Here is a 12,625-nt window from a genome sequence, read left to right on the forward strand (position 1 = left end):
AACTGAAACCACGCCTTCTTTCTTTGCGTGAACATTTGGGCGGCATTATGCTAATATTTCCACATAGTGAGGTAGACATGTGGGGGCGTGTTAGAACGAGCCGTTTTAGGGGGTGTGGCAGAGTCTTAACTTTGATAAAGAATATCCCTTTGGTTTTGAGACTTTAGTCTTTGCAACTTCAGGGATCTTATCTATTCACAAACAGTTTGTAACACTCCAAAGAGAAAGGAAAACTTGAAATCGCATCATATGACCCCTTTAAACGGTTTCCGACGCAAAGCCGAGCTGACAAGGCTTGTGTAGCTGTGAAATACGTATAGTTTACAAACGTTTGCTTCATGTTTATGTAACAAACTGCAAAAACAGTAAAGAGAAAATGCATTATAAGCTGACTGGGGACAATTATATACATATATGCATATTAATTCATACCATTTAATTTCATTGCACTGCTTATCCTAAACTATTTAAACTTAATAAAAAACTGTTGCACTGTCAACACTGTGGAAGAAAAGCGTATAATGCACGTGATAGCCTGGTAACAGCAGTAATACGGCATACTGTAAACATTTAACAGCCACCCGTGCACACAATAAATGATTTAAAAGACTGTCTTCTGACCTGTTGCGTCCTGTCTGAAGGATTCACCATCACCGCCTGCCGAAAACTGTTATCCACATAGGACGCCATGGTTTTCAAAACAGTCGCGCACAACAGTGAAGTCAAATAATACAAAGCGAGTCTCACAAGTAGCTTTTTAGCGGTACAAAAACGTTTTTAGATCGCAGCAACTGCAGAGGAGAGCCTGTCCCCAGGCCACAACCTAAGCCAGGAGCTCTCTTACTGTCCCTCGTCCCAATCCTACAAAACCAGACAGTCTGCTTTTCCTATTCCAGCCGCTGAAGCTTCAACTGTTGTGACTTGACAGGCGATTTTGTGTCAATGAAAGGTTTTTGCAGGCAAGCGGTACGTTTATGTTTTACGCGGACGAGTGCATTTTTTTAGCATTCCGTTTGTTCGCTATTCCATCTTCTTCAGTTTTCCATTTTAAAACAAATCCATGTGCAATGCATGCGTTGGGTGATTGTCCATTTTAAGCCATTTGCAAAGCAGCGGAAGGTCAACGGCAGCATTAATAAATAGTGTTTTAGCGTCTAAACGCGACGGATGGTCTGCCGTCTGGGCTCGCTGTTGTAAGCCACCACCATGGTGACCGACCGCCTCAAGAGGTTTCATGGGCGAGTCCATTCAGCACAATAATGCGCCCACAGAACAATTCAGCCACAACACATAGTGCTTTGTCTCCATCCACTGGCTGAAGACGGTATTGCAAGCTGTGAGTTATTAACTCTACTAACACACATTTTCTGTCATCTGGCAAATCAAGACAGTCTGTGCACTGCTGACGACTCAAAAATAAATGAACAATTATATTAACCCCTTACAACTGCACAGATGTTACAATTTGAATTAATGTTGGTTCATTGCTGGTTAGGATAGAAGAAAAGACGAGTCAGCATGATCAAAAATATCGCGCCTTTTTGTTTTCCGAATAAATTCAGTAAATAAATCGTATAATATGACACTTCCATGATGATGGAATTCAGTTATCTGAGACTCCACTAAAGCCTTATTTTATATCAACAAAAGCAAACCGGTTTAAAGACATTGTTTGAATATCAAATATCCCATGCCTGCTGATTTGCTTTGAAAAGTATAGTTTCCTTCTACAAACAGTCTTTGCATTTATAAACCGTTAACATCAAATCCTGCATTACATTTATGCACTTGGCAGATACTTTTATCCAAAGCAACTAAGGCTAGATTGCATTGAAAGTATACATTTAATCAGCTCATGCATTCCCTGAGAATCAAACCGACCTTGCTAGCATGGTTTGAGCTACAGAAATGCATCAAATGAAGCAACAACAAAAAAGGCTTATAAGTTTATATAATACATTTATTTCATCATTAAGTTTATGGGTGCCAAAAAATGATTTTAGGCTGCCAATTAGACAAAGCGATTACTAATACAAATACTTAATTTATGAAGGTTAGAAGTAACATGTTTGTTTGTAGATTTACACACTAGACTTCAAATATATTGTGGATTCCTTCATTCAATCAATCAGCCTTTTGTCAGCTGCATTATTTGTCTGTAGGCTATTTATTTACTATTAATTTGATTTAAATGAATTAATTTATTAGTCAAGAAGAAAACTATACATCAGATGTATGGTTTTAATTGTATAAGCCATGTACTAAATAAAATCCGTGTTGACTGACTTTAGTTTAATAAATAATCCGTATAAGTAAATTAGTATGCCTATAATGCATCCCTACTAAACACTTGTTTAGTGGAGACCAACAGCTGCATGGCAACGGCGCGTGAGCGAGCGAGTGACTGAGTGACTGAGTGACCTCCCGCCCAGGGCTTGTTTGACAGCGATGAGATGCGCTTACTGATATTTCAAAGATCTAGCAACAGTTTTAAGACCAAGGCAGCCTAAACAAAGTGAAGGTGATGAAGAAGGTACAAGAAGCAGACAGAGAAACTCAGAGTTCGCCTGGCCAGAGAATACTGTTCACAGGTAACGTATTTAGGCCTATGAACGACTCTGAATTCTATGTTAGTATGACACTATACGTTTACGAATGTGAATAGTGATCTTTTGTTGGTGCCATGAAGGTCCAGACGGCACTGAAGATTTCCGTCCCAGGTTGGACTATTTCCCCCGCAGCATTGGAATCGGCCCGTTATCTCCAGATGCCTCGAGTGATCTCAACTACCTCTTCCGGCCTGCAGCACTCGCGACCCCGCCGTTACCGAAACACTGCTACGTCGGAGAAGTGGGCTGGGGTCTGCAGTACTCCACTGCACTCAACAGACGACCTGCCATCAACAGCAAACAATATGAGGTTATTATATAGGCTACATGTACTTACAATTTATTTTGGCCAAAACAATGGTAAGATTCTCTCTCTCTCTCTCTCTCTCTCTCTCTCTCTCTCTCTCCCTCTCTCTCTCTCTCCCTCTCTCTCCCTCTCTCTCCATTTTCCAAATATTTCTTGAGCAGCAAATCAGCATATTAGAATGATTTCTGAAGGATCATGTAACACTGTAGACTGCAGTAATGACGCTGAAAATTCAGCTTTGCCATCACAGGAATAAATTGCATTTTTTGATTGCAATTGTAATAATATTTTACTATATCTTTGATCAAATAAACGCTGCTTTGCCAACCCTAAACATTTGCCCCAAAATGAGAACTTACTTTATATGACCCAAGAGCATCATATGCATCTCAGTGTCTCTTCAAGGATCAGATTATAACTGTGTTTGTTTAACACGTTTTTGTTTGTTTGTTTTTTAACAAATCTGCAAAGACTAGTTTTGATTGTATTGCCATACTGCATGTGTCTGAATTATGATTTTTTTTTCCCCAACCCTTTTTGTATCAGCTTGACAGATTTCAATCAGCTGTGCAGGACGAAGTGACTCACGGCCCATGGTGAGATACCAGTAACCAGGGAGGGAAGGGTTAGATTACCTGCAGCTCCCCCTATTACTCTAGATGGTGATGGGTTTCACTGGCAGGAAATAGGGTAGAGTGGATGGAGAGGAAGCTTTTCTCCTCTAGTAATCAATAATTCAACGCTTGCACACAGGCAGAATCAGTCTCAGTTTCGGGACAAACAACCGACCTGCGGGAAGCTTGCTTGGAACCACAGCGAGGACGACAACAAACAGTTCCCGCTTAGCCAGGTGAGATATGAACAAATGATACGCACTCTGCACCCAGTAGAACCTCACTGCTGGGTTGCCGATTGTTATATTAAAGGGTCATGAAACCCCCTGTTTCAGCACTGGTTACTTCTCTCCACAGTTTTAAAAAAAATGCTAAAAAAAAAGTGGGCGTGGTTTGCAGCGGAGCGGAGGAGGGGGAAGAGAGAGACAGACAACACACACAGCTTCACTTTCAGACAGTTTCATTTCGCTCCCATAGAGTTAATAACACAAATTAATTTGCACTCTGCTTCGAAAACATATACTGTATGCGAACGTGCCGTTGCACCTCTGATAACATTTAAGGCTTATTCTGCGGCGTTTATATAAGCCTTTCGACGAGTTGTGTCACGTAGCTGTAAAAACGGTTACACTCACTAAGAGTTGTGCCGAACTCTTATTACAAAGCAAAAACAAACACTCTCCTTCGATTCATGACCGTTTCTCTCAGTTAATGTATGCGATCTCACAGTCTGAAGCGTCTGTCATAGCAAATCAACACATGCTGTTGTGAATAATTAACCGAAGCGCCTTCTCATAGGATAGGAACACGCAGTCTCATGAATCATTTAATATACACCGATGCGTCATCGATGTACTATAGTCCTTTGCCAAGTCACAAATTGTGATGTCAACATGATGTAGATTTGAAACCCGGAAGATGAAAATAGCGCAAAAAAGCTTCAAATTAACCAGTTTTCTCCAACAGTTAAAATTATCGGATGCTAACATTGTCTTCTATGATGTGCAACACAAACACCTCTGCTAAAATCTCAGAAAAAGTAGTCTGGGGTTTCATGACCCTTTAAGAAAAAAATAGAATTCAGTGTCTGAATACTGTGTAATCTTGAATTACTTCACTCAACATTCTCTCATTGTTCTTCTCCATATCTGTAGTAAAGACAGTCAATCAATACTGAGAAAGCACAACCACACGGCATTACGTTTTGACGGATATGGATCAGCTCTGAAATATGATGTGAGGCTTAATATGACACGATTCTTGAATGCTGGTTTGTGATCATTAAACAATTTATTATTCATATAACATTTTGTCAACTCTTGTAAAACCACATTAAATGTGTCCTTTTTTTGCTGCACGTTCATTTCTTGGTTCATTTGCCTCCATGTTATCAATTGGGGAAAAAAAAATCTTATTTTGTTTTAATACATTAAATTATTATGTTTGTGGGTAGTACTAGACGATTTATTCCCAAATGAATGCAAACATTAAGAAAAAGTAAAGAAACAAACTAGTTTTCTTCATTCACTTTGCTGTTTACCTCATATCTGTGGTTTAAATGGTCAGAAGCTTGTAAAGTCTCAATAATATAGAGATCAAATCCTCTTATCAAGGGTCACTATAGATTCAGACAGTTGATAGGAACTAGAGAGCAATAATCCTGCAGCTAAAAGAGGTTTATATGTGATCCCGTGTCTCTATCAGTGGTCAGTCCCAGTTAATAATACACAATTCACTCTAGCCATTTCCAGTATCTTGAGACGAACAGACATGACCTTGCTCAGTTGCCATTCTCACTTTTTCATTACATTTTTGAGACTTTTTGAGAGTCTGTTAAGTATTGCCTTCTTCGTGGAAAATCTAGCCTGGGTTTTTACAAATGATTATGTACAATAGTGTATTTGTCTTTTAGCCAGGTGTGTGGCTTTCCTAATCAAGTCCAATCAGTATAATCAAACACAGCTGGACTCAAATGAAGGTGTAGAACCATCTCAAGGATGATCAGAAGAAATGGACAGCACCTGAGTTAAATATATGAGTGTCACAGCAAAGGGTCTGAATACTTAGGACCATGTGATATTTCAGTTTTTCTTTTTTAATAAATCTGCAAAAATGTCAACAATTCTGTGTTTTTCTGTCAATATGGGGTGCTGTGTGTACATTAATGAGGGGAAAAAAAATAACTTAAATGATTTTAGCAAATGGCTGCAATATAACAAAGAGTGAAAAATGTAAGGGGGTCTGAATACTTTCCGTACCCACTGTATATATACTGTATATATATATATATTCATATATACAACTAATTCAAAATGTTAATAAAAACTATAATAGGATCTCAGTGATACTAAAATAAAGTTGACATATCACGCTGAGGTAAAATATGGAAAGACGTTTGGCTGATTTTGAAAATGTTTTCATAAATATCTGACTGAATAGCTGTAAAACCTTATATATAGGGGTTTAGTTTCTTTTTTTTACTAGACTCCAGAGCAGTAGAGGACGCTACACGCTCACCTATGCTTCAGTCACAACTTTACTAGTGCTTTCTTTTCAGAGAATATTCCAGTTACCCGTCCAGGCAGACTAGGACCCTTTTCCCTATCAAAATCAAAGAAAATGTCAAACCCAACTCCTGTAGCCAAGCCTGGAAACGCAGACAACCCTCGGGTATTCTTTGACGTAGATATCGTTGGTGAAAGAGGTCAGGATCTTTTGTTAGAAGCTGAATGACTGAATGCTTGTGTGTCCTGCCACATGCCTGTAACAGCTCAGAAGAAAGAAATCGATGCGAAGAACTCAACCACGGAGAACGGTTTAGAAAAGCAGTGTGAATTCTCCTATTTTGACATTGCATGGTGTTAGCGAGTGTTTGCTGTAGTATATACGAGTCTCTGTCGTGCAGTACATTTTATGTCCCCTTCATATGGGTTCAAATATTGTCACATGAATCAAGGTTGAAATCGTTTCGATTATTTCATCACAGCTGAGTGTACGTTAACCTGAGAAATATTACAGGCGTTTCTTCATTATTCCCCTTTTATCTAACCGGTATGTTTCCGTAATATCCCTACATACATATTTTTTTTGTCAGTAGTAGAGTTATTAAATAACAGCAAAAATACAATATACAACAAGGCAACCAATAAGAGAAAAGATGACAGCTCTGCGCATTTGTACTCTTCTGATAGTAACTCCTTTCCAAATGAAACCGATTTTAAGTTTTTATTATTGATGTATGTAAAGCAGACTCAATATGGTCAGATTGGCCAGATTTGATATGCATATGAAATGTACTAAAAGGTTATAGGTCATTGAACAAATACAACAACAGGCAAAATATATCATATCTACAGCATAACCAGAGATCATTGAAGTAATCTTATAATGCATTCCTGCTGTTTTGATCTCTTTGCAGTCGGCCGTATAGTGTTTGAGCTCTTTGCTGATGTGGTTCCTAAAACGGCAGAGAATTTCCGTGCTCTTTGTACCGGTGAGAAAGGGATCGGTAAAAGCACCGGGAAACCGCTGCACTTCAAGGGCTGTCCATTCCACCGCAGTGAGTGAGATTATTTAAAACCATACAACCGGAAGTCCACTTTCTATAAAACAATCTTATTCAGTAATCAATAATATGTGATCACAAATATATGTTCTATATATATAGTTCTTTTTGTACCCCTCAGTCATCAAGAAATTTATGGTCCAGGGTGGAGATTTTTCGAATCAGAATGGGACCGGAGGAGAGAGCATCTATGGGGACAAGTTTGAAGATGAAAACTTTTACTACATGGTACTACAGAGCTGCTTTGCTGTAAAGGATAGTTCATCCAAAAATAAGAAGACTCACCATTTACTCACCCTCATGTTGTTCCAGTCCTGTAATGCAAAAGAAGTGGTTAACGCTTCTCTTGAAAATTGTGGAAATCATGATAAGATTCCGGTCACACCACCCTCCCCAACAGATGTCAAACCTTGTTTGATACACATATTCTCTGACAGAATTGTCATTTTTTGGTTAATTTTTCCTTTAGTTAGTCAAATCCGTCAGTCTGTGTAATTGCTCAGAAATTGCTAGGAGATTAAATAAACCAAACACAGCACTTGATCTATCTCCCTGCGGCATTCACTAATTTCCTGGTGTCTGCTCGGAGGAACAAATGAGAAATAGATAAACCTTCTGTATGTCTTGTCAAATGAAGTGATGCTCTATTAATCTGGTTGTCTTTTGCCTCCACCAGCATGACATAGAGGGGCTGCTCAGTATGGCGAATGCCGGCCCCAACACGAATGGCTCACAGTTCTTTATAACCACGGTTCCCACACCACACCTGGACAGCAAACATGTTGTCTTTGGCCAGGTGCTGAAGGGAATGGGGGTGGTGAAGATGCTGGAGGGGATAGAAACAAAGGACGACAATCCTGTCAAGGTGACAACTTTTACTCCTTAAATACATCAATGCATTGCAACATCTGCTTTCATGCTTAGAAATATATAGCGACAGAGATCTTAACCAGTCGTGAAGGACAGCTATTTCTAAAATATTTTTTTATAGGCATTTAGTCACCCTAATCCAAGATTTAATAGTCATGAAATTTAGTCTGTCACATGTTCTGCACAGGTGAACTAGCTTAGTGTGATAAATGATTGTTTTGAAAGAAGACGTTATGTGTGACCATTTCTCTCTCCAATAAGGAAATAGGAGTATTTTCCTTATTCCATTGAGCAACTGAATATTTAGATTGATTGTAACTGTCATATCTGTATCTCTCTCAGCCCTGCATCATTGCTGAATGTGGAGAACATAAAGCAAGTGATGACTGCGGCATCGCACCTAATGACGGCTCACGAGACGCATACCCAGACTTCCCCGAGGACTCTAACATGGACTTTAAAGATGTCATTATATTTCTGCATTTTCACTTGCATATATCCTATATATCACCTGCACCATAAAATGCAGAATCACTTTAACTTAAACACATTTAGAGTTTATGCTCTATAAAGGAAAAAGGAAAGTCTTAGCTTTATAATAATACTTTTATTTTTACTTATACACCACTGCCAAATTATAATAATATAAATAACAGGTAAAAAAAAAAACGTATTTTAAAATAAAATATACATTTATATTAAAAGAAAATATTTATATTAAAATAAAAAAAAATAAAAAATTATATTATTTATAAATATCAAAATATTATATATTATTATATAAAAATGCATATATATATATATATATATAGCCAGTAAAAATAACAATATATAATATATTACAACGTATGATATAGTATGATAGCTGAAATGTGATTTACATGCTATAAATGCAAAAAATAAGAAAAATGTTTACGTTTTCTTTCTAGGTAAACAAAGTCTTGTCTGTGGCAGAAGATGTGAAAAACATCGGGAATAACTTCTTCAAGGCTCAGAACTGGCAGTCGGCCATCAAGAAATATTCAAAAGCTCTCAGGTGAACACTTGTCGAGTCTGCCATTAAGCCCCATTTTTACATTACGCTTGCACCGTGACATTAAAGAGACCGCTTTTCACACTTGATTTCAATTTGTCAAACCTTTTTAAACATGCTGTTATAGCTTAGTTTTCTTTCCTCAAAATGACTCATGTCATGATGACGTTCCCGTAAGTACCTGTTTGATATGCAAGATTTCTAACTGTGTAATCTAAAGTTGAGCGTTGCTATACAACACTGACTGCAACATGTCTGTATGCATCATTGTAACCCAGTAGTGTCACTGAAGGTTATTTTGGTCCACAGGTATCTAGAGATTGGTGGCAACACCTTTGATGATGATAGTGCCCAAAAGAAGCTGGAGCCCACAGCCCTGAGCTGCATTCTCAACACGGCCGCCTGCAAACTCAAACTGAAACTCTGGCAAGAAGCTATCGAGAGCTGTGATGAGGTAACATGGGACCTTCTGACATTGAGCTGACTGAACGGTGTCCAGTTGCATCGGGGTTAGAGGATATAAGAAGCAACGGGCCTTGAGTTGTTTTATAGTGACATATTTTAGATATTCACCACGTCTCTCTATTTAGGGAGCAGTTGAAATGGATTCAGATTTCTTGAAAGGACCTGAAGTGTATTTTCTTCTGGTTTTTCGGGTGATTGTGATGTTTGATTTATTATAACATGTTTTGTTTTGTTTTTTCAGGCCCTGGAGCTGAACCAGACAAACACGAAAGCGTTGTTCAGGAGAGCTCAGGCCTGGCAGGGACTCAAAGAATTCAACAAGGCCATGGTACCCACACTACATAGACAGAAATACACATTCATCTCACTCTAAATCAGTTGTTCCCAAACTTTTTCAGTAAAACAAACAGACTACGATTCTCAGAAAAACTACCAAAAGTTGCAGATTTTGCATTCAGCCTAAAGGCAACTGTTAATTCAACATTAGTGCTTTCCGTCAACTTTTTTTAAATTAGCCACAAAGATAGTTTGTGAGAACCACTGCACTAAATGCCTCAACGAAAACAATGAAATTCTGGCATTATTTACTCACCCACACGACGTTCCAAACCTGTATGACTTTATTTCTTTCCATGTAGGTAGAATCTGGATTGGAGCTTTCAGGCTTCAAAAAAGGATGCATTACGAATAATCTTAATCTTTTACAGTTTCATTTAGAACTAGTTAAAGGGATACTCCACCCCAAAATGAAAATGTTGTTATTAATCACTTACCCCCAATGTCGTTCCAAACCCGTAAAAGCTTCGTTCGTCTTTGGAACACAATTTAAGATATTTTGGATGAAAACCGGGAGGCATGTGACTGTCCCTTAGACTGCCAAGTAAATTACACTGTCAATGTCCAGAAAAGTATGAAAGGCATCGTCAGAATAGTTCATCTGCCATCAGTGGTTCAACCGTAACGTTATGAAGCGACGAGAATACTTTTTGTACGCGAAGAAAACAAAAATAACGACTTTATTGAACAATTCGTCTCCTCTGTGTCTCTCCGCATCACTGTAGCGCCATTTTGGAGAATCACCACCGAGCGCAAGCACGGATGCGCGGTTTTCGTTCAAATCAAAGCGTAAATACACGTACAGAACGTGTCGCGGCTTACACAGAAGAGTGTACGCTGCTAGCGTTCAGCGGATATTCTCCAAAATAGCACTACGGTGATGCGGAGAGACACAGAGGAGTTTTTGTTTTCTTCGCATACAAAAAGTATTCTCGTCGCTTCATAACGTTACGGTTGAACCACTGATGGTAGATGGACTATTCTGACGATGTCTTTCATACTTTTCTGGACCTTGACAGTGTAATTTACTTGGCAGTCAATGGGACAGTCACAAGCCTCCCGGTTTTCATCCAAAATATCTTAAATTATGTTCCGAAGACGAACAAAGCTTTTAGGGGTTTGGAACGACATGGGGGGTAAGTGATTAATGACTAAATTTTCATTTTGGGGTGGAGAATCCCTTTAACAAGACTTATTATTCAGGAAAACCATTCAAGTCATTAGTAAACTACATATTCTCTAGGTCACATTTTAAGGGCAATTACTGAATTTAGCACAAAGACAGATGTTAAAAGTTTAGAACATTTGGATGTATTTAAATGTCTTACAAAAATATAAAATTGCTTCAGTTTACATGAGTTTGTTTTTGGGCATTGACTTAAGAGCACTAATATTTTTCTGTTTTTAAACTGCAGGTTGATCTGAAGAAAGCACAGGAGATCGCACCAGATGACAAAGGTTAACCAGCTCTTTACAAATCCTTAATTTTGTTTAAAAACATCTTTATAATTATGATTTGTAAAAAAATGTTTTTAACATTTTCCTTGCCCTGGTTTCAGCAATTGGAAACGAAATGCTGAAAGTGAAGCAGCAAGTGAAGGAAGAGAAAGAGAAAGAAAAGAAGATTTACGCCAAAATGTTTGCGTAACGGAAACTGCAGTGACCTCACTCCACACCGACCTACCTGCATATGTTTACTTTGCACTTGTGTCTTAGTGTTTAAATCTAAAGCTGGGTAAAAAGGCTTTGGAGTCTCTAATTTAGGATATATGCCATGTGCAGTTTGGAAAGAAAGTCATATCGTCTGCTGTATTAGGAAACAATTTGTCTGTCAGTGAAGGGACAGTTTCAATGCATTTTTAGTGAGCTGATCTAAAGATGTCTTGTATTGATTACTGTTTAAGAAAGAATAGACTGACTTTAAAGACAGTTATAATGTTTTTGTTTCTGGGTTCATTTGTTTTAACTGCTGCTCATTCTATCAATCGGTGATGAAAAAAAGCAAAACTTTTTCTTGGTGAAATGAGAATCGGTCATGTAATTTGCGTCAAATAAAACAATGGATATTTTCAGGGACTTTTGGGTTTGTAGTTCTAGAAAACATACCAACAGATTGGAATAATTCATTTATTTCTACCTGTTACAGTTACCAAATTTGACAATATATACAAAACTGTCAGTTTACAGTTAACTGCATCATGGTGAGCTAAAACCGTCCACTAGTTGTTAATCCAACATGATAATTTTTCTTCTTTTATGACACATTCCTTAGACGTGATATATAAAAATGTTTTATCAAGTTTTCATCAAAACTGAAATTTGCAACACCACTTTATGTAATTACATTTAAAGCTCATATCAGACAGAATATGATGACATTCTGTTCCTTAGGCACATCAGAAGGGCTCTTAAGTCTTTAAAAGCTTTAGCCCTGAAAGTTGAGTAATGTGATTTTGAACTTGTGCGATGTACCCCAATAATAAAAACGATACATAATACTGAAATCACATGCCGTTGTAAGCTGGTCCACCACTGCCCTCAGGTACAACCCAGTTGATGTTCTGGCTGGGGTCTTTGATATCACAGGTCTTACAGTGGACACAGTTCTGTGCGTTGATCTGTAATCTCATGCCATCGCCTGTCTCTAGAGGAACATACTCGTATACACCTGTGGGACATCAGAGACAAAATGTCTAAACACTGGCAACTTGTTCAGCAGGTGTCTTCATCAACCTCATACTATCGAGCCTGATGATCTTGTATTATTGTGTGCAACCGAAAGGCTAATTTGCAGGTTACCATTGACTCATTGCTAAGTGCAGCAGA

The 12,625-nt window shown here is 38.2% G+C and overlaps 2 protein-coding genes across 2 annotated transcripts; both read left to right on the forward strand.

Annotated features, from left to right (window-relative positions):
- Nucleotides 1–2,260: 2,260 nt before the first annotated feature.
- On the forward strand, nt 2,261–6,120 carry LOC107594896 (uncharacterized protein C4orf45). The gene is made up of 5 exons (XM_016285108.1): nt 2,261–2,591; nt 2,690–2,903; nt 3,276–3,338; nt 3,670–3,766; nt 6,088–6,120. Exons 1-5 carry the CDS (start codon nt 2,525–2,527, stop codon nt 6,118–6,120), a joined length of 474 nt encoding a protein of 157 aa, XP_016140594.1. The 5' UTR covers nt 2,261–2,524.
- LOC107594864 (peptidyl-prolyl cis-trans isomerase D) lies at nt 6,058–12,303 on the forward strand. The gene is made up of 10 exons (XM_016285070.1): nt 6,058–6,234; nt 6,949–7,089; nt 7,217–7,323; nt 7,772–7,960; nt 8,308–8,430; nt 8,895–9,001; nt 9,308–9,452; nt 9,705–9,791; nt 11,215–11,257; nt 11,359–12,303. Exons 1-10 carry the CDS (start codon nt 6,150–6,152, stop codon nt 11,445–11,447), a joined length of 1,116 nt encoding a protein of 371 aa, XP_016140556.1. The 5' UTR covers nt 6,058–6,149; the 3' UTR covers nt 11,448–12,303.
- Nucleotides 12,304–12,625: the final 322 nt, after the last annotated feature.

The sequence above is a fragment of the Sinocyclocheilus grahami genome, unplaced genomic scaffold, assembly GCF_001515645.1.
Source record: "Sinocyclocheilus grahami isolate Dianchi unplaced genomic scaffold, SAMN03320097.WGS_v1.1 scaffold192.1, whole genome shotgun sequence".
NCBI lineage: Eukaryota > Metazoa > Chordata > Actinopteri > Cypriniformes > Cyprinidae > Sinocyclocheilus > Sinocyclocheilus grahami.